Source organism: Aethina tumida, chromosome 2, assembly GCF_024364675.1.
Source record: "Aethina tumida isolate Nest 87 chromosome 2, icAetTumi1.1, whole genome shotgun sequence".
Classification (NCBI taxonomy): domain Eukaryota; kingdom Metazoa; phylum Arthropoda; class Insecta; order Coleoptera; family Nitidulidae; genus Aethina; species Aethina tumida.
In genome coordinates, this window is record NC_065436.1 from 32,898,538 (window position 1) to 32,917,762 (window position 19,225).

At 33.5% G+C, this 19,225-nt stretch overlaps 4 protein-coding genes across 7 annotated transcripts; 2 read left to right on the forward strand and 2 right to left on the reverse strand.

Annotated features, from left to right (window-relative positions):
• The first annotated feature begins 485 nt into the window (after positions 1–485).
• On the forward strand, positions 486–3,041 carry LOC109598721 (phytanoyl-CoA dioxygenase domain-containing protein 1 homolog). Of its 2 annotated transcripts, XM_049962368.1 has the most exons (6): positions 778–840; positions 976–1,002; positions 1,632–1,781; positions 2,207–2,471; positions 2,532–2,777; positions 2,831–3,041. In XM_049962368.1, the coding sequence occupies exons 1-6, from the start codon at positions 793–795 to the stop codon at positions 3,001–3,003; spliced, it is 909 nt and encodes a 302-aa protein (XP_049818325.1). In that variant the 5' UTR covers positions 778–792; the 3' UTR covers positions 3,004–3,041. The 2 variants fall into 2 exon arrangements, with proteins under 2 accessions (XP_019870194.2, XP_049818325.1); XM_020014635.2 differs by lacking the exons at positions 778–840; positions 976–1,002 and adding an exon at positions 486–679.
• Positions 3,042–3,102: 61 nt separating this feature from the next.
• Positions 3,103–7,774, reverse strand: LOC109598698 (E3 ubiquitin-protein ligase RFWD3). Its single transcript, XM_020014603.2, has 3 exons — positions 7,486–7,774; positions 6,894–7,408; positions 3,103–5,638 (listed from the first exon to the last, which is right to left on the reverse strand). The coding sequence occupies exons 1-3, from the start codon at positions 7,508–7,510 to the stop codon at positions 4,373–4,375; spliced, it is 1,806 nt and encodes a 601-aa protein (XP_019870162.1). The 5' UTR covers positions 7,511–7,774; the 3' UTR covers positions 3,103–4,372.
• A 282-nt stretch (positions 7,775–8,056) lies between these two features.
• Positions 8,057–12,259, reverse strand: LOC109598710 (ubiquitin-conjugating enzyme E2-22 kDa). The gene is made up of 5 exons (XM_020014618.2): positions 11,904–12,259; positions 11,507–11,659; positions 8,902–8,984; positions 8,686–8,849; positions 8,057–8,628 (listed from the first exon to the last, which is right to left on the reverse strand). Exons 1-5 carry the CDS (start codon positions 11,964–11,966, stop codon positions 8,492–8,494), a joined length of 600 nt encoding a protein of 199 aa, XP_019870177.1. The 5' UTR covers positions 11,967–12,259; the 3' UTR covers positions 8,057–8,491.
• On the forward strand, positions 11,711–19,157 carry LOC109598709 (ribose-phosphate pyrophosphokinase 1). Of its 3 annotated transcripts, none has more exons than XM_020014615.2 (7): positions 11,711–11,819; positions 13,661–13,880; positions 14,029–14,212; positions 14,475–14,540; positions 18,284–18,471; positions 18,528–18,897; positions 18,955–19,157. In XM_020014615.2, the coding sequence occupies exons 1-7, from the start codon at positions 11,720–11,722 to the stop codon at positions 19,045–19,047; spliced, it is 1,221 nt and encodes a 406-aa protein (XP_019870174.2). In that variant the 5' UTR covers positions 11,711–11,719; the 3' UTR covers positions 19,048–19,157. The 3 variants fall into 3 exon arrangements, with proteins under 3 accessions (XP_019870174.2, XP_049818324.1, XP_019870172.1); XM_020014613.2 differs by lacking the exon at positions 11,711–11,819 and adding an exon at positions 12,874–12,913; XM_049962367.1 differs by lacking the exon at positions 14,475–14,540 and having other exon boundaries at positions 11,795–11,819.
• Positions 19,158–19,225: the final 68 nt, after the last annotated feature.

A 19,225-nucleotide genomic window follows, 5' to 3' on the forward strand; every position in this document is an offset into this window, starting at 1 on the left:
TTTCAGGAATTAGTTTGCAGTCCAAATCCATATTAAATCTTCTGTTACAAACATCCGAGTGTTTTTGCTTGCATTATCAACAATGAATAACTACTTGGCACTGCAATACTATTTCAAGGGCTTCCTCCTTATCTAAAATATATTAAATAATTTTAAAAATGTATAAACCGCCGAATCAGCACCTGACCTATTCACCGGTGATAATTTTGATGTTAACAGCATTTTTGTAATATAATCTTTCTGGTACTCAGACCGCCAGCCTGAATAAATTGTTAATTATTAGTTTCATAAAAATTGTTTTTAAAAAACTTAAAATAATGTTAATATACATTTACAACTAAAGTAATATTGTTGAATTATCCCAACGTCACGCCCACACAATAAAATCCCCTCATAATAAAAAAAACACGCCAGTCATTTAAACTAGGATCTTGTTGGGGCAGTTTATAACGTCGCTTTGCTTAAGTCAGTTCATTGCGCATGCCGCGATTCAAGTTTGAGTTAAAGCAGTGCGTCGAACGAATTTCGAATTCAGTAGCATGGTGATTGTGTGATAATTAAAAACATTAATTAATTACGGCTTAACTGTTGTGAGACTCGAGACCGGCACGATTTTCTTGCGTTTATTAAAGAAACTGTTAACAACAAACCAAGCATGTTTGACGACCTGAAGAGCAGGGTAAGGAGGAATTGTAGTTATTAATTTAAATATGGGGTGCAATATGTTTATGGTGGCGAAGGGTTTTAATGAATGAGTTTCGGTTCAAGTACCAAAACTTGAATTGTGATGTTATGATTTGCAATTCAAAAATAGACCAACTACGAACATCTTCGTGGGAGGTGAGAATAAACTGTACGCAACAGGCAGCTCGTTTTAAAAAGATGACTAATTGTTAATTATTGCAGTTTGTAAAAATTTTTCAACGAATCACTTGTTGTAAATGAATTTTTGTCTAACACTTAAATATTTTCTAGTGGAACTTTAGCTTGTTGCAGTATCTGGTGAGTTTGACAACCCGGTGCCGTTTAAGAATTTTTTTGTTTTTTTGAACTGTACCGACTTAACAGCGTCGTAAATGTCCCACAAATATTAACCAAAACGGAAACACCGCATCTGTTCGCGGTGTGAATGCTAAAAGTTTGAGGAAGCCGCCTAAGTTCGCGTCCCTCCTATAAATAAACAGTTACCCAAGGGAACTTGGATGCGGTGGCTGATTGACTCATTGAATTTTTATTGGATCACCGGAGCAGCAAATAGATTATATATCACGGCATTTCACTGGGTTACCGGGGTGATCTTAAATAGACCGATTGCATCACTGCATTTTTGACTCGTTTCCGTTGTCTTTTATACATTGCCAAGATGCGGGCTCATTGAGAAAAATTCGTTCATTCAGAAATTGGCAAACGTTTCGGATCATCTTTGAATTTCGAGCAGAAAACTATTTAATTTATCGGTCACGCTAATTATTTGGTTCTCGTTTAATACTTGATGACTAAAGGTTAAGAGTTTTAGGCGGATTTTGCCAAAAACGTTTTTGGAACTGTTTCAACTAACATGTTTTTTTAAATGTGGTCATACTTGTTTATTTTACCTTTCAACACCTTGTTTTAATTAATAACGCTTTCAGATTGACAGGGACGGTTATGCGGTTATTGAAAAATTCCTAAGCGATGCTGAAGTAGAGGAACTAAAATGCGAAGCACAAAAACTGATAAAAAACATGCCGGAAGAGTCCAATAGGACTGTGTTCAGCACCGTGGATTCTGAGGCGCAACAGGTAATTAACAAAATTTCTTAAGAAAAAATTGTTATCAACTCATTTTATTGCCTATTACGACCTTTGACTGGTTTGGAGATTGAGCAACTTTCTTAAGATAATGCTCATTAAATAAACTAAGATAAATTACCAATCAGAACACCATAAATGGTACATACGGAAATACTGGTTTATGTGTATACCCTATTTTGGGATGCATTCATTAGTAATGTTTATTCGTTTTGTATTTATGAAACGGCGCCACTATAAATATAACCAAATTAAAAGTTTCAGGATTTATTATGTGGTACGTTTATTTTTATCAATGGATATAAGTTAAAATTAAAGATTAAACATTAACCTTGAACATGAAACAGGCCATTAGTGATCTCCAATCAAAACCCAAATGACATAATTTAAATTTAACACCAAAATACGTGTTACAGAACAAAGATAAATATTTTCTGGATAGCTCCGATAAAATCAGCTATTTCTTCGAAGGAGGAGCGTTAGGTCCCAAAGGGGAGCTGTTGGTGGAGCCGGAGAAATCACTAAACAAAATAGGACATGCCCTCCACGCACTCAACCCTGTTTTCAGGAAAGTAACATTTTCAGAACGGGTAAAGGAGGCCGCATTCCAGTTGGGATTCGACGATCCGGCTGTGGTGCAGAGCATGTACATTTTTAAAAATCCCGGCGTTGGAAGTGAAGGTACACACTTTATTTTCGACTGCGTCGGTACAATTTTATTTCATTTGTTTGTAAATTTAGTTACAGCCCATCAGGACGCGTCTTACCTTCACACTGAACCGGTAAAAGTAATTGGTTTTTGGTTCGCACTTGAAGACGCCACTTTGGAGAACGGTTGTTTGTGGTTCTCCCGAGGCTCACACAAAGGCGGCGTGCACAGAAGATACATCAGAAATCCGGATAAAAAATCTGACGAATTGTTAATTTATACCTCACCACCACCCTACTATCAAAAAAGTAGTTTCATAGCGACTCCAGTACCAAAAGGTGAGCATTAACTTATTTCTTACTAATATACAACATTTTTATTGTAATTTTAGGATCCTGCGTTTTGATCCATGGGCAGGTTGTTCATTTTAGTGAACCCAACAAATCTAAGAGTTCTCGTCATGCATACACTTTCCATATTGTCGAACAGAAAAACACAAAGTACTCTGATAATAACTGGATTCAACCCAAAGAAAAACCTTTCATGAGCTTGTACAAAAATTGAATTGTTAATTATTAAATAAACCGTTATATTTTTATAAATATTATTTGATTAAATTCACTTGTTAACTGAATTTGAGATAGTAGGATAATTAATACATGGTTGAAATTTTTATAATATATTTAGTATAATCAGATTACACATTCAGGTAAATATTTCAAAAAGTTGTAATAATATTATGAAAATAATTATAGAAAAATACAGCCATAAGATCGAATCTAAACACTATAATACATTTATGAGAAAAAATGGTCTAGTTAAATTTTAAAACTCTAACTTTCTTTCAGTTAAAGACGATAGGAAACCGCCGTTTTGGCTCCGGATCCGTTCCGAATCCAAATCGGCTTCGTGTGCGGGAACCGTGCTAACCCTTTGACCTGTATTCCAATGTGGTGTCGTATTCAAATTCCATCCTTCCAAAACGCAGAACGTGCACAAAAACACATCAACAGTTTCCACGGCAAACCTTAAGTGACGCAATCAGTCCCCAGTTGTCGCAACTACAGATTGTGTGCGGTGGTATTTATATAGTTTGAAAGCTAGAGGTTTGTACTGTGAGATATTCGACTTTTCGTACCCAATGAATCTACAGGTTTGAATCTATTGATTGATGAATCTTAGAGCCAATTTCAATGTCTTTAGAAGTTTCATTTCAGTCAAAAGTAGTCTAGTAGCCAGGTTGTGTGATTCTGAGGTACAAATCTGTAAGTCTGCAAATGGTGCACTTGTGTTGATGCTGTCTGTAAGTTTTAAAGGTCCATCTCCGTAACAAGAAACACTACGTTGCAACCAATACACGTCAAAGGTTGTAACTGCATATTTCCATTAAATTATATCCTTACCTATACTAAAGCTATTAATAAATTGAGGCACATTCAATCTTAAATTATTGCATGTAGGTTATTACTCGTTCGTTTTTTGGTTCGCCCCTACTTTTAAAGTACACTTCCAAATGCCAAAAATTGTTAAGGTTGCAGAAACAGACATAGACGTTACGAACAGTACTAGAAGGATAGAAAGGTATATAATATTGGAAGTTATGCAGTCATGTCAAATAATGGCTACATTGAGAAATTTACGACAGTATCACAACAAATATTAGAAATGACATTGGAATAGGATGAGTATGGTTTGATATAGAATCATCTAGAAGATTTTATAATGTGTAATTATGTAGTAAAATCCGAAACTATTTAGACTAAACACAAATTAAATTCTTAAAATTCCCATGATGCTATGCTTTAGTATAATCAGATTACACATTCAGGTAAATATTTCAAAAAGTTGTAATAATATTATGAAAATAATTATAGAAAAATACAGCCATAAGATTAAATCTAAACATTTTAATACATTTATGAGAAAAAATGGTCTAGTTAAATTTAAAAAACTCCAACTTCCTTTCAGTTAAGGATAATAGGAAACTACCGTTTTGATTTTGGATGCCGCCCAAATCCAAAACGGCCTCGTGCGCAGGCACAGTGCAAACCCTTTGACCTGTATTGATGCTCCATATGTGCACACTTTTGCTAGATTCGTTATGAGCCGCAACGTACTCCTGTTTATCCGATACGAAACAAGACTTGGAGAGCAATTTCTGCATGCCGCCCCCTTGGAACGAATGCAGGACGTTGCAATTCAATTTGTCGCCGCCGTGATCGCCTCTCACCTTCTCCAAAGTGCAGAGCGTGTGTCTGGCGTACGAAATCCTGTTATTCGGTCGCGAGGACACCAACAGCTGTTTCGTGTCCTGTTCGTATTTCATCGAGACGAACGGGCCCTCCAACGAGAGCGGATGCCGGATGTGCGAGACGCCGGCATTCTCGAACACCCACAGGGAGTTTAGCTTGCACGAGATCACACCTCCTCTGACTAGATCGCCGTTGGACGTCGCCGGTATGGACGCAACGGAAACGACGGGCGACATGTCGCCCTCGATGCTCAGATTGGCCACGCAGCTGGTCAGATTGCGCACGTCGTACTGCACGACGGCCCCGGACTGCTTGCCTATGTACATGACGAACGGATTGGTGGCGTCCCAGCAGCACGACCACAACGGCATGTCCTGCGTGGTGCTGAACAACACCGAATTGGTATCGGTTTCTACAACCTTGCACGTTTTATCCATGGACGCCGTTAGCACCCAGTTGTTTTGCCAGTGGAAGCACACGTCGCGTATCTGCAAGCTGTGCAGGGGAATGAACGCCAGCGGCTTGTACTGCGAAATGTTGACTTTTCGTAGACCATAACCGGCGAATATGTTGTTAGGCGATTTCATCGACGCCATCAGCATGTCCACTCTGCACGTGGCATCGAACACGCGACACCCGCCCTGTCTACAAATCTCCATGGATTTATCCATGAACAATCTGGCCATACTACTAGTGGACAGACTGCCGGTGGGCTGCGACTGTTTAAAATCGCCCCGATTGTGAGTCAAACCCTGTATCTGCTTTTTGAGCTGCTGAATCTCCTGGTTCAACATGTGTTCTCTACACGCGTACTTCGATAAGTCCATCAGGATCTTCGTCTTTTCCTCGACGGCCAAGTCCAGTTGTTTTCGTATGGTTTCCAACTCGCTTGTATCCACAGCTATTAGTTTTTTCGCGTATATATATCGCAGATCGCCACGATTCACCTAAAATTACCAAGTGGCTTGTTAATATGATACTGAATGGAAATTTTAATAATAATTAATAAAAAAATAATTGTATTAACTAAATAACCAACTATTTTATTTATAATCATAAAATACATACACATATTATTCAATTATATAGTACTGGCTATACTTATAACAATTAAAATATATTAAAAATAAGAGCTGTACTACTTGAATTGGATTGGTACCAGTAAGTATTATTTAAACTACTTAATTTTTGTTATTGTTGTCTCTACTAAGAAATTGGTCAGTCTAATCATATTCTCAAAAAAAATTGCGTACTTTTTTATTTTCAATGGATAAATGGATAGTAATTTTTTACTTTATGGTCTTTTATTGTTTTCTGGGAGTTAAATCGATAATTTATTAAATTTATTTTGCTAATTATTACTATTATTGGTCGAACTGAAACTGTAAGAAAAATTAGAATTCATGGACTTCAAGACCGAGAGAAACAAGAAGAGATGGCTATGAATTTATGGTTAAATAATCACTGGCCAAGTGGTTACTACAAAAAAACTGCCTGATTTCGAAAAACTTGAAAGAAAATCAGTAACTGAATAATTCGATTGTCAAAAAACAATCTAATATTATCATCAACTGAAATTAAACCCAACCTGGAGAAAATTAATTCCAGTACTGTAAGAAGATTGTTAGTGGTTAGGGAACCTACACAAAAAGTTTGTATTCAGTTCAATTATGTTATGGAAATGCTTCAGTGATTCTGGCATAGGACTGTTTTATATACAAGGATATATTAAATAACAATTTGCTTCCATATGTTGAAGAAATAATGCTTTTAATAAATGTATTTCAACATGAAAATGATCCCAGATACAAATCTAAAATTGTGAAGGATTGGTTAAAATATCAAAACATTGATATTTTATCTTGCACATCCCAATCTCAAAACATCAATCCTATAGAAAACATGGGTGAATGTTTTTTTTTTCATTTTATTGCAGACTTCACTGAAAGTTTTTTTTATTGGAACAATTTCCTTAAATTTATTGGCCCCTTAAAATTCTTTGAATTGTTATACTTGGAAATATCTTAATATACATGTTATCCTCATATTGGCACATATTTATCAGGATAGCAGGAAGCTCTTTATTAAGGTTTATGCAAATACATGTGTTTGTTTTAGAAAGAAATAGGTGTCTGCTTTAATAAAAAAAAAAACCCTTATTGATTTTCTAATAAAAACTCCTACACAAACAAATTTCCTCACCTTTTTCTTGCAAGTGGGACATGACTTCTTGCTCTGTGACTCCAGCCAACGGTTCACACACTTGAAACCAAACAAATGGCCACATTTTAGGGCACATATCCGATGATCGCCGGTGTTGGTCCAGTTGTCCAAACAAATGGGACACAATCGTCCGTCGTCCTCGTCATTGAACGAGTCCTCGTTTATACTGTTTTTATTGTCTTTGACGGGTTCGACTTGATTGCTCTCCTCTGAATGGTTACTGGCTATTGATATTGTATCACCATCATTATCTACATTAATATTGTCTACGTCGTTTGATTCTATTTGTACGATTGCGTGTTGTTCTACTGGGATCTCAGGGTTTATGAAAGGAATAGGCCCCTCCACATGCATACCTACACTGGAGACAACCACAACCTCATACTGGCCAGTGCTCGGATGAACTGAATTCATTGAAGAAGACGAATTCATTGGCACTGTGCGTTCCGAGTCGTAATTCGAAGACGACTCTGTCTCCATGACTTCATCTTCAACTAAAAGATTGAAAATCGTATTTACAACATTTAGGGCCGTCTCTGGGATGTTCAATTTGCTATTAAAAAATACTTACTGTAGGCATTGTTCGAATAATCCATTCAAAAGCGTATTCAGTTCAGACGATGTTGTTTAAAGCTTGTTGTCTTTTAACAATCACGAAATTACATGTTAAACTTAATTTACAAAAAAAGTAAACAAGTGCGCCAGTGACCGGATTTTTCACCAGTTAAATTGCACATTGTCATCTGTCCGAATTCGCGCCAGTTAAAACGTATAAAAACCAACCAATTGAACCGATCCGCCGCAAAATCTGTGGTTGTCAATCAATCTTTGGTGTACATATGTCAAATGCATCGAAAACAATTGTTCAAAGATGATTTTAATTCAATTGCCTGGGGGTTATTGATCGCGTACGAAATTTCATTGATATGATCGTGCGCAAACGGAGCCGCACAACACCTACAACCGCTTTTAAATTTGCGTGAATTCTCACTGCTTTATTGACTTCTTTTGTACTGTCGAACATTGATTTACACTGGGGCTGTAGGCGGCAAACTTAGTTACTTAGGTGATGCCATCCAATTGGGAAAAAACATTTCTAAAGTAGGGTTTTTCGTCCACTTTCCAAATAATAAAAATACAACTCAAGAATATTAATTCATTTATTTACAATTTGCATATTGAAATCAGCCGCCAATTAACACTATACCCTATAAAATAAAGAAACGATCATCAATATCAAAGGATTATGTAACAACATTTATGTATAATTCGCTCACGGTCTGTGACAGTTAGTTAAATCAAAACGGGCTTCGGAAACAATAATAACAATAATCACAAAGTGTAATAATAAATATGTATATTAAAATTAAATCCACAGCAAAATTAATAGTTTCATTAAAATGCAAACAATCCTCATTTATTAATTTTTGTTGTATGTACAGCGTCATGATGAAAGAAAATGAGAAAGGGATTTGAGATACAAAGATAACAACCTGATATAAAATTGAGAGTTTCTCATAAAATTAGTTCCTCGTGTAATTTGTAGCTTAAGGGAGATAAAACCGTCGATAAGTTCACTAACTAAAAAGCTGTTCCGTTGCTCGCTCTAGATCCCAGTTGTACGATGAGAGGGCTGCGCGTGCTTGATGCTCTTCCACGCCCATATCCACTAGCCTTCTAATTTTATCATCACAGTCCCGATTTACGTGTGGACCTAAACAACAATCAACGATTAATTTGTACAATTAAGTAACGTACTATATGATTATACCTCCAGCATATATATTTGTCCAATGCCTGGCAGTGGTTTGGAACATTTCGTTATTTTCTTTATATTGTCGGGCCACCACCGCATCCTGGGGATCGTCAGGTTCCGCGGCCGACAGGAGAGCCTGCAATGATAACAGTACCGTCCTCAGCGTCATTGCGGCCGCCCTGAAATCAATGTTTTAAACTCATTCTTCGTTGACTGTTACGTATAACTCACCACTGGTCTTTTAAAATGTCTAAACAAATAGCGCCGGTTACGGACGATATATTTGGATGCCATATTTTTGTCATAAACCTTACCTGTAAATATGTAATATAAATCAATTTAGGTGTATTATATTATTTAATTTATATTTCATTGTCTTAAAGTATGTAGATATGAATTATAATATGTTACAAAAATAACTCTTAGGTTATAACTTTTATAATTATAATTTAAACTAAAGATTAAAGATTTTTATATTTTTGATAAACTATTTATAAGATATATATATATATATATATATATATATATATATATATATATATATACATATATATATATACACCACTGTATATATATATATATATATATATACAGTGGTGGCTAGAGAAAAAAAGACATAATTTAACATTTTATTTCATAAAAGAAATTACTTTATTCGGTAATTATATAAAATATATTTCAATATTCTGTAAGCTTTTTGCATTTTTTGTAACACATCTTAAAAACGACGATAATATTACTTTAAACATACGTATTAGTCTGATTTTGTTGGCCAAAGAAGACTATTTAACAATATTCCTAATAGATTTGTTATTGAACACCTTCGGTAGGAAGAAAGAAACGTTACACTCCAAAGAGGGAAATAATAACTAGCATGAAAAAGCATGGTTTAAATATTGCTGACGTCGCTAAAAACGTAAGATGCTTCCAAAAAATGGTTTATTGTAATAGTAAATATAAAACAACACTCATTTGAAAATACATAAATACTTTTAGAGAAGGACAAATTGGAATAATCAGTAAACGAAATCCTTACTCGACTACCAGGGAAATAAAAAACTAATTAAAATGTGTAATTTTTCAATGGACAAAATTATAGTAACTTTTTTACTTTATGGTCTTTCACTGAATCTTTTTGAATATATTTCCTTATGATAATTATTTAATCATTAGTCTCTGATAAACTGTAAGAAAAATTATAATACTTCGTTACCAAGACCGAAAGAAACAAGAAAAATGACTAAGAGTTTAAGAAACTGGTGGCTAAGAAAAAATTTGTCCGAATTTGAAAAACTGAATAACAATAGATACGTTCACAAAAAGTTCGTGTAAAAAAAAATGAGAGTAAACAATATTAAAAAATTCTTGTTACAGTTCACTTAAGAAATTATTTCGTGCTTATACATTTTAATACATTAAATATATTATAAAAAATAAATATTTTTTTATACATGAAATTCATTAATATAAAAATTGCTAGAATACTGAAAATCGTGTTAAAAGAAATAATTCATGTAAAGAGATTTTTCTTTATTTTAACTCGTGGTAAATCAAATTCGTGTAAAATGAGAATTAAGTGTAATTCGAATGTCAAAAAATAATCCAGTTCTATCGTCACCGAAATTAAAACCAACCTAGAGGGAATGGGAATTGCTGAAATTAAGTCCAGGAATTGTGAGAAGATGGTAAGTGGATGAGGGTTCGTTTGACATCAGACCTTTAAAAAAATCGCCGGTTTCTGCTAAAAAAGTGAAAATCCAAATTTGACTTACTTAGGATCACATTCCCTGAACTAAAGAACACAAATTCAAAATTGTAAACATCAAAGTCTCAAGACATCAAACTTATAGAAAAGATGAAGGTTCAATACAGACTTGTCGTATATTCGGAAAACTGTTGAGTTTATGCTAAAGACTTAGTGCAAAATTAAAAATCACTAAGGAAAGTATTAATATTAAATTAAATAACAGATTTAAACAATAAAAATTCCCTTGCAAATCAATGGTGCCATATTTATGTCAAGTTCAGTTCAGAAAAATATATGTAACATTTTGTATAAAGAAAATATGGTAGTTTTTATAATATTGAATAAAACAACAATAGTAAATTAATATTATTTGAACAGTTCACATTAAATAAAAGGATATTTAACATTTTAAAAAGTTGTAATAATGACCTCTATTGTATATTAGTTTTTGCTTATAACTTAAATAACTGGATCAAATTTTATTTATTTGAAAATCTTTAAAAACGTAATTTTAGGACTTAAACTTTTTAACAATGTTTAGCTTTATTTAACCGTTATATTTAATATTCTTTTAATCATTGAAAAAATACGTGTAATGTGCAATATATAAAAATGCGATTTTAACTTGTTGAATACACAAAATTTTAAGGCAAACTAAACAATTCTTTCTAAAAATGCATGAAAATAATAAGATTTCTGTTATAAAAAACTTATTAACAATAGAAAACTGATAATTTTTTAAAGAACTAATATCTTATAAATGGTTCATCAACATTTCTGAAAAATGACTGCAAAGCTTCTTTTACAAGGTATAAAACTAAACAAAAAATGTGAAAATAAAAAACCATCTAATGATGATGTTCTGACTGACATATTCCATATGCCCTATTGTTTTAAAAATGCTTAAACAAAAATGTGTAAAAATTGTAAAATAAAAATAAAAATCAGTTATATAAAAACCACAAGTTATTAATAGATTGGCATGCACAACTGGAACAAACCACATTTGCCACATCAGTCAAATTAGACAAAATTACAATTACTTAAAAACAATGAATTACATTAATTCATTCTCCTGCAGAGACTTACTTTGGGTGGGTTGAATGGATAAGTTTCAGGTACTTTTATTTCCAATACAAAGTTGCCCCCTTCGTAGGGGGTATCTGGTGGTCCAGCTATTTCACCTTTTAATTCTGTATAGGTGTCATTCAGTAGCTCTACTTTAATGGCACACTTTGCTACCTAAAAGAAATCAATCAATTTCTTGCGTCCTGGAGTGATGATAAATAGGGTTACAAGCTGATGACCCCTTGTGCAAGTCTGTTATTGTTGGAATATTTGAAATCAATATTGCGTTTTAAAGGGAGACAGCGAAGTGTCGCGCTTTGTACAATGACTGACGGTAAGTGAATTTTTGCGGGAACAATTTATTCTTGTTAATATTAAACCGGGACGCAAGGTAATTGTACGGACGCATGTGTCTTACCTCTTCGCTCTTGATAACCTCTTTAAATTCTCGTTTTATTCTTTGCGCCGCTATGTTAGCCATTGTCTACTGAAATAATTAAAATGACTGTCTGTAACGATAACAACTCATAACATCAACGTTGCAATGTGCTCGATACAATGATTGTGACCGTTTGGCTTGTAAGATTTTAATGAAAATCACACTTTTTAATTTCAACTGGTAAGACGAAAATGAAATGTCATGAATGTCAGTTATTTTGTAAAAACAATCTGACCAACCGTTTAAACTGAAGTTTTGTTTAATCGGTGCGCGGCAACTTATTATTTTTCAAATTATATTAAAAATGACGAACGATTTGTCCATATACACGTCACAGACGATAACTATCGCGAATATTATTTATTGAGACGCCACCACTGAAAACAACTGGTCGATGGCTGGCCACGTTGTCGAGCTTAACTTTTTCAAACCGTTTTTAAAAAAATATTTCATTAAAAAATTGTGCGAAAAAATTTAAGTACAAAGTGTACACAGCTTAATTAATGTATTTAATAACTGAGTTTGCAAAAATAAGTACAATTTACGTGCGCCATCTGTTGCATTATAGAATTTATTGCTCAAATAGTTGAATTGATGGCGCTGATTCACAGGGGATGAAATTTGTCAGTTAAATCAGCCAAAAGGTAACAAATTTTATTGCCATGTTAAAGAATTTCGTAACTATTACTCAACAACTTAAGCGTTTTTGTTGCAGCTTAAAATTAATTGCAAAATTGGTTAAATCAATGACGCTAGTTCAAATGACATGAAATTTGACAAAAAGTAATGTTTTCGATAAAAAATTAAAATCGACAATGTTGTCTCGAAGAATGTTACGATTAGGTGTTTTTAAAGGTAACAAGTACTGACATTTTAAACGGATTTATGTTGTTTAAAGTTATCGCCAGAGTTTGATTATACGAGAACTATTATTAACAAATAATTCAATATAGAACAAAGACAAATGTCCATGTCTAAATTTGGAATTGGTATGTATTGTATGTTATATATTAAATTTTATTTAATAAAGTAAATCGTTGAATTTCATGTAAAAATTGGCCATTTCAATATTTATAATTGGAAACTTGGTTGAAATGGGCATAATTTAAGCATATTTTCTAATACAATTTTACAAATGGTTTTAAACATTGTAATAAAAAAATTACCATTTTAATATTTATAACTGGAAACTCGAATGAAATAAACATAATTTACATATTCTAACACTCTCTTTATCATTAATTATTTTAAGTTTCAATACGTAAGTAATTATTATTGCTCAATGTTGATGGTACAGAAAATTTATTTTTTGTTGTTTATTATGTTGAAATTTGATTAAAATACGTGAATAACATATTTTTAATAGAAATTTCGTAATTTTCACACTTCTCTTATTGATATTAATAAAATATAAACAGGAAAATCCTAAGATCTTAAGATACTTATGCAAGTGTTATTGTGCCCATTTCGTACTAGTTTGATAAAATTAGTAAAACAACAGGATAATTTTGTTTGTTAAACACATAAAAGAACTTTTCCAAAAACGGCCAAACGCAAACGTGCGTTTTTCGGTCGCCGGTCAACATCTATCATTACGCCAACGTGCTGATAAACCGCGATTTCACAACGACCCCCCGAAAGAACCGACCGAAAAACAAACGTATTGCGAAACGTACGGACGTCACCCCGTAGCGGCGACTGAACGCGGCAACGTCGCCCCACCGTTTCGTTTATAGTTATGCCAGGGTTATCCACCGATCCTAAATGTGCGCCGAGTCTCCGCAAGTCGAATCTTGAGAAGCTTCCCCCGGGTGAACTGAAGCTCGAAAGAAGAATGCCGAACATCAAGGTTTTCAGCGGCACCTCGCATCCGGACCTTGCCCAGCGGATCGTCGATCGTTTGGGCATCGATTTGGGAAAAGTGGTCACCAAAAAATTCTCGAACTTGGAGACATGGTGAGTACCGAGTGAACATATTCGTACGTCGTCCGCGTTTTGGCGGCTTTTTCGCGAGTGACGCTCCGTAATTTTAACGCTGACTTATTCGTTCGGTGATCCAGCACCGTTCCACGGGCCGGCAATGATGTTTGTTATTGATTTTCAGCGTCGAAATCGGCGAGTCCGTACGCGGAGAAGATGTCTACATCGTGCAATCGGGAAGCGGAGAAGTCAACGACAATCTCATGGAGCTGCTGATCATGATTAACGCCTGTAAAATAGCGTCGGCGAGCCGTGTGACTGCCGTCATTCCGTGCTTCCCTTACGCCAGACAGGACAAGAAGGACAAGGTAAGGAGAAGTGGCCTTAGGCCACCTGCCATCCGCACTCGCCGCTATAACCTCCAATTGTTACCTGACCCACGTGATTCCGATACAAGATAGACTAAACTAGGCCAATTTGAAATTGGTCCGTCGTTCTTAATTGCCGCGTGTCAAAGTCGATTCGTCGGTTGTCATGGTCAATGTTTTTTACATTTTAATTGCGTTGATTTATTTACTGTAAGCCCATAGTTGTGGTCTTCCCTGTACTCACTGATTATTATTTATTTAGAATGCAGGTCAGAGTGAGAAAGAAAATAAAGTGGAAAAATGGAAGAATATCGAATGGAAATTCAGGGTAAAACGATTTTAAAACGTTTGCAGAATGATGGGGGCTTCTACAATTTGGGGTCACATCATTAATACTTAGAAAATGCCACTAGGTTATTTACTAGACTCACTGGGAACAATCATTCATTTGTAACAAAAAATGTACTGTAAAATTGGGATAATTCGCCCATTAATTAATACTTGCATGAAATTTGCATATATTAAATCATATATTTCACATGGGCTACCTAATGGAATGTAAAATCTCAATGCCAGTACAGATTATTTAAATTAAACACGTGTACATCTAAGGCGAATTTATTACATTACAATGTGATTTTTATGCGTCATGACGCACAATCAAGCCCTCCTTGTCACTAGTATCAACCAGTCAAGATAAAATTCTATCACCAAGTAGAAAATTACCAAGTCTCGTATAATTTTAGACAATTTACCGTTAAGATTGTATATCAAACCTGCAGTGGTTTGTTTGTATTTAGATTGTTTAAGTACTACAAACACAAGGTACATTATTTTCAGTCTTTCACAATTTAGAATTAGTATATTGTTTGCTTTCATTTTATTACCACTGATTGTATAATCTGTTTTGGATGCGTATGCATTTTATAAGTAGAAAAATAGTTGATACTGGTTGCATCATCCTATTTTTTCCATTGTTTGTCATATTATACAATGGCAAAACAACGATTGGTCACTGAACCTTTAATCAAGTGGGAAGTTAATCACTAATTCATTGCAATTCTCATTGATACTAAAGAAAATCAACCTTTTATGATCTCATAATGGGATCACAGAGATATTGTCACAAATTGTGAGTCGGACTTTGGTCGAAATTTATTCGAAACCGGCAAATATTTTTCGTAATTCAATTGGTTGCTCCCCTATCTGTGTGAGGTCAAAGGGGCCCGCGCTGACACCAAAATCCTAGCCTGCGATTGTGAAACAAGCATTATTTTCATGTATCCATGACGTAATGGTATTTACTGAAGAAAGAACAACAACCGATAACGACGTTTAATTATTTTGTGGGCCAATACTTGCAATAATAATGATACTTGCGGAATTTGCATGCGTTATCATCAATGCTAAAATGAGTATGTTTTAATTTTTTTGCCAACCATTAAATTCGAACATACGAAACGAAAATGGATTTAAAAGAGTTATGTTCGAATTCAATAAAATGTACTCACCAATAAAACATTATCTAACCTTAGTAATCGACATGAACATTTTCTCTTTCTTGCAGAAAGAGGTAAGTACTAACTGCTAAAATGCTATGCATGACATAGATTAAATTCGGAATGTTACAGTGAGTATATTTCTAGTTCACCAACGCTTTTTCTTAATCTACTTATATTTTAATCAAACACCATCATTCATAATTAATACTATAATTAGTCCTTAATTGCATTCAGCAAAAGAAATATTATTTGTGGGAAGTACACCACATGTTTTCGAACAGTTAATTTGATGAGCAAGATAGCATCAGATAAACTGAAGTTATGTAAATTGAATATCGATTTTTTGTTTAATGCAATTAAGGATTTTTACAAACAAAATTCAAAAAAAAAACCTGCTTGTCGTCGCTGATTTGTTATTAGTAATTTTTAGTTGTACATCTGCAATATTTTATGACTTTAATCGAAATACAATGTTTATATTGTATGCTTACGCCGATAAGATTCTTTAGGAGTAAATAAAAGGTGCGAAAATCTATGTTCTTTGACACGGAATTAACTTCAATGTTAGGATAATAAATTGGTGGTTCTTAGTGATAAATATTAATTGGTGGATGTGTTTTCAAGGCGCAATTCACACATAATAATTAGTAAATATTGGTGAATAAAACAATAAAGCACGTTCAGTGTTTACAAATAAATTTTCGTTGGTCGTAATATCAATATTTCCTTCGCAAACATTTGATAGACGATATTCTGGTGTGGTAAAATATATAGCGTCGTAATTTTTTAATTGACCATGGGAGATTAAATATCAACGACGAAATCGTAATAAATAAGATGTAAAAAATGTCTATTAATATATAATTATTAGAAAACTGTCAGGTGGGGATAGATAGTATTAAAACAATATTCTAATTGAATTATATTGAATCGTAAATATGATATCAAATTTTATATAAAAATATAAAAAAAATGGAACAATTATGTCAAAATTTTAAATCTAATAATATTTATATCTAATTTATTACTAATAAAACTTGCAGCAGAGAAAGAAATATTAAGATACAAAATCACATATCATTAACAAAAATAAATGTGTATAATAATATTCAGAATAATTTTTCCAGTAAAGAACATAATTTTTATGATAATTTGAAGTGGTAAAAATTATTCCATAATTTAATAATAATTGTTGACAACAAACATTCGGAATATGAAAAAAATAACTTAAAAATATTATTTAGGTAAATAAGATTAAAATTTGATTATTGAATATTAAAACCTAATTAAACAGTGACGTAAGCCAGAAAAATCCGATAAGTGTATTGTGTATAATCATAATATTATATATTATAGAAAATAAAACGGAGCAGGTTTGTCAAAATTTTAAATCTACTAATATTATAATCTAATTCATCCTTCTAAAATCCCCATAAAATTTGCCTCAGAGGAAGGAAAACATTTAAAAAATACAATAGCACATAAATTATAAATACAAAACTTTGAGAAATATAAAGGAAATATTGTGTATGTATATCAGTAACAGAAATTTGTTTAATAATAGATTCAGAATAACTTTCAATAATGGACATATTTTTTTATAATAATCTCTAATTAAATTTGAAATATTCCATAATTTAATAATTATTATTAACAGAAAACATTCGGGATATGAAGAAAACGAAATGAAATATTAGGTAAATTTGACAAAAACTTGGAAAATGAAATTTATTAAAAGGAAAAATTAAAATTTAATTCTAACTGAATGGTCACGTAAATAAACTTGAAAAATATGATAAAAATAATAAAAAAATTTGTTAATATTTTGTATGTATATTGTATTTTGCACATAATATTTTATACAAAACAGAGTAGAACAAGTGTGTCAATATGTTAAACTAATATTAATATCTAATTCATTACTAAGAAAACTTACATAAGAGGACTATTAAAAAAATATGTCACATAAATTAAAAAAATATAGGAAAATAATATGTAAATAGAATATGTAAAGGTAAATTTTTCTTTATAACTATGAAATATTACACTCTGATACAAAATACAAAAGCCTGAAAAATTAAATATACTATTATATTAATCTTTCAGAATATAAATTAAATAAAGGTAATAATTTGAAAAAGTTGAAAGTAGTTTTTATGACTGAGAATTTAAAAATAAGTATTTCATATTTATATATGAATAAAAGGCAAATCTCAAAATGGGTTTGAAAAAGTTTAATGTTAATTAAGGCACAAAATTTGTTGAAAACTTCAATCAGTAATTTTATATAATAACACAGGATGTAGACCACATAAATTTTGTCATAATATTAAAAGGAAGTAATTTAGATTCAACAAGTAAAGTGTATTTAATAATTTGGTAGGTCAAATTAATAGTGCTACACGTTTTAAAATGAAACACACTGAACTGCACAAACTAAAGAAACTGTAAAGAAAATGGATTTTCGCATGTAATGACAATCTTGCAAATGTGCATCTATCTCCTTTGCCCGCCACCCGTACGCTTGTTGTGTCGCGACCGTTCGCGTCTCAAAACCGTTGTCTTGCAGAGCCGCGCCCCAATCTCCGCCAAATTGGTCGCCAACATGCTCTCGGTGGCCGGAGCCGATCATATCATCACCATGGACCTGCACGCCTCCCAGATCCAGGGCTTCTTCGACATACCGGTCGACAATCTGTACGCCGAGCCGGCCGTTCTCAAATGGATCAAGGAAAACATAGCTGAATGGAGGAACAGGTAATTTAATTTGCTTAAAACAATTAAAAGAAATGTTTTGATCGATTATTTTGAAGCATTATCGTGTCGCCGGACGCTGGCGGTGCCAAGCGTGTCACCTCCATAGCGGACAGATTGAACGTCGAGTTCGCCCTGATCCACAAGGAACGTAAGAAGGCCAACGAAGTCGCGTCCATGGTTCTGGTCGGTGACGTGAAGGACAGAGTGGCCATTTTGGTCGACGACATGGCAGACACCTGCGGCACAATTTGTCATGCGGCCGAAAAACTGACAGAAGCCGGCGCCACCAAGGTGTACGCCATCCTTACCCACGGCATCTTCTCCGGACCGGCTATAAACAGGATAAACAACGCCTGTTTCGAGGCGGTGGTCGTTACGAATACCATTCCCCAGGACAGACACATGAAGGACTGCTCCAAAGTTCAGGTACGCTTTGGTCCGTTTGTTGCCTGGATAAGATTTTATTTTGTGTTTTTGTTGCAGTGCATCGACGTTTCGATGATGTTTGCAGAGGCTGTTAGACGTACGCACAATGGAGAGTCTGTGTCATATCTATTTTCCAATGTTCCTTATTAGTACGATTTATTTTTCGCATTTTAATTTAATCGTAATTTTTTTATATAAAGTAATTTTATATTATATTGTTGATTTATAATTATGAAACTAATAATAATTACGTTTTAGAATCTCTTGTTTCTTATTTTTAAGGTACTTTATAAATTTGAAATATTTTTTATATTATTGGCATAAAATT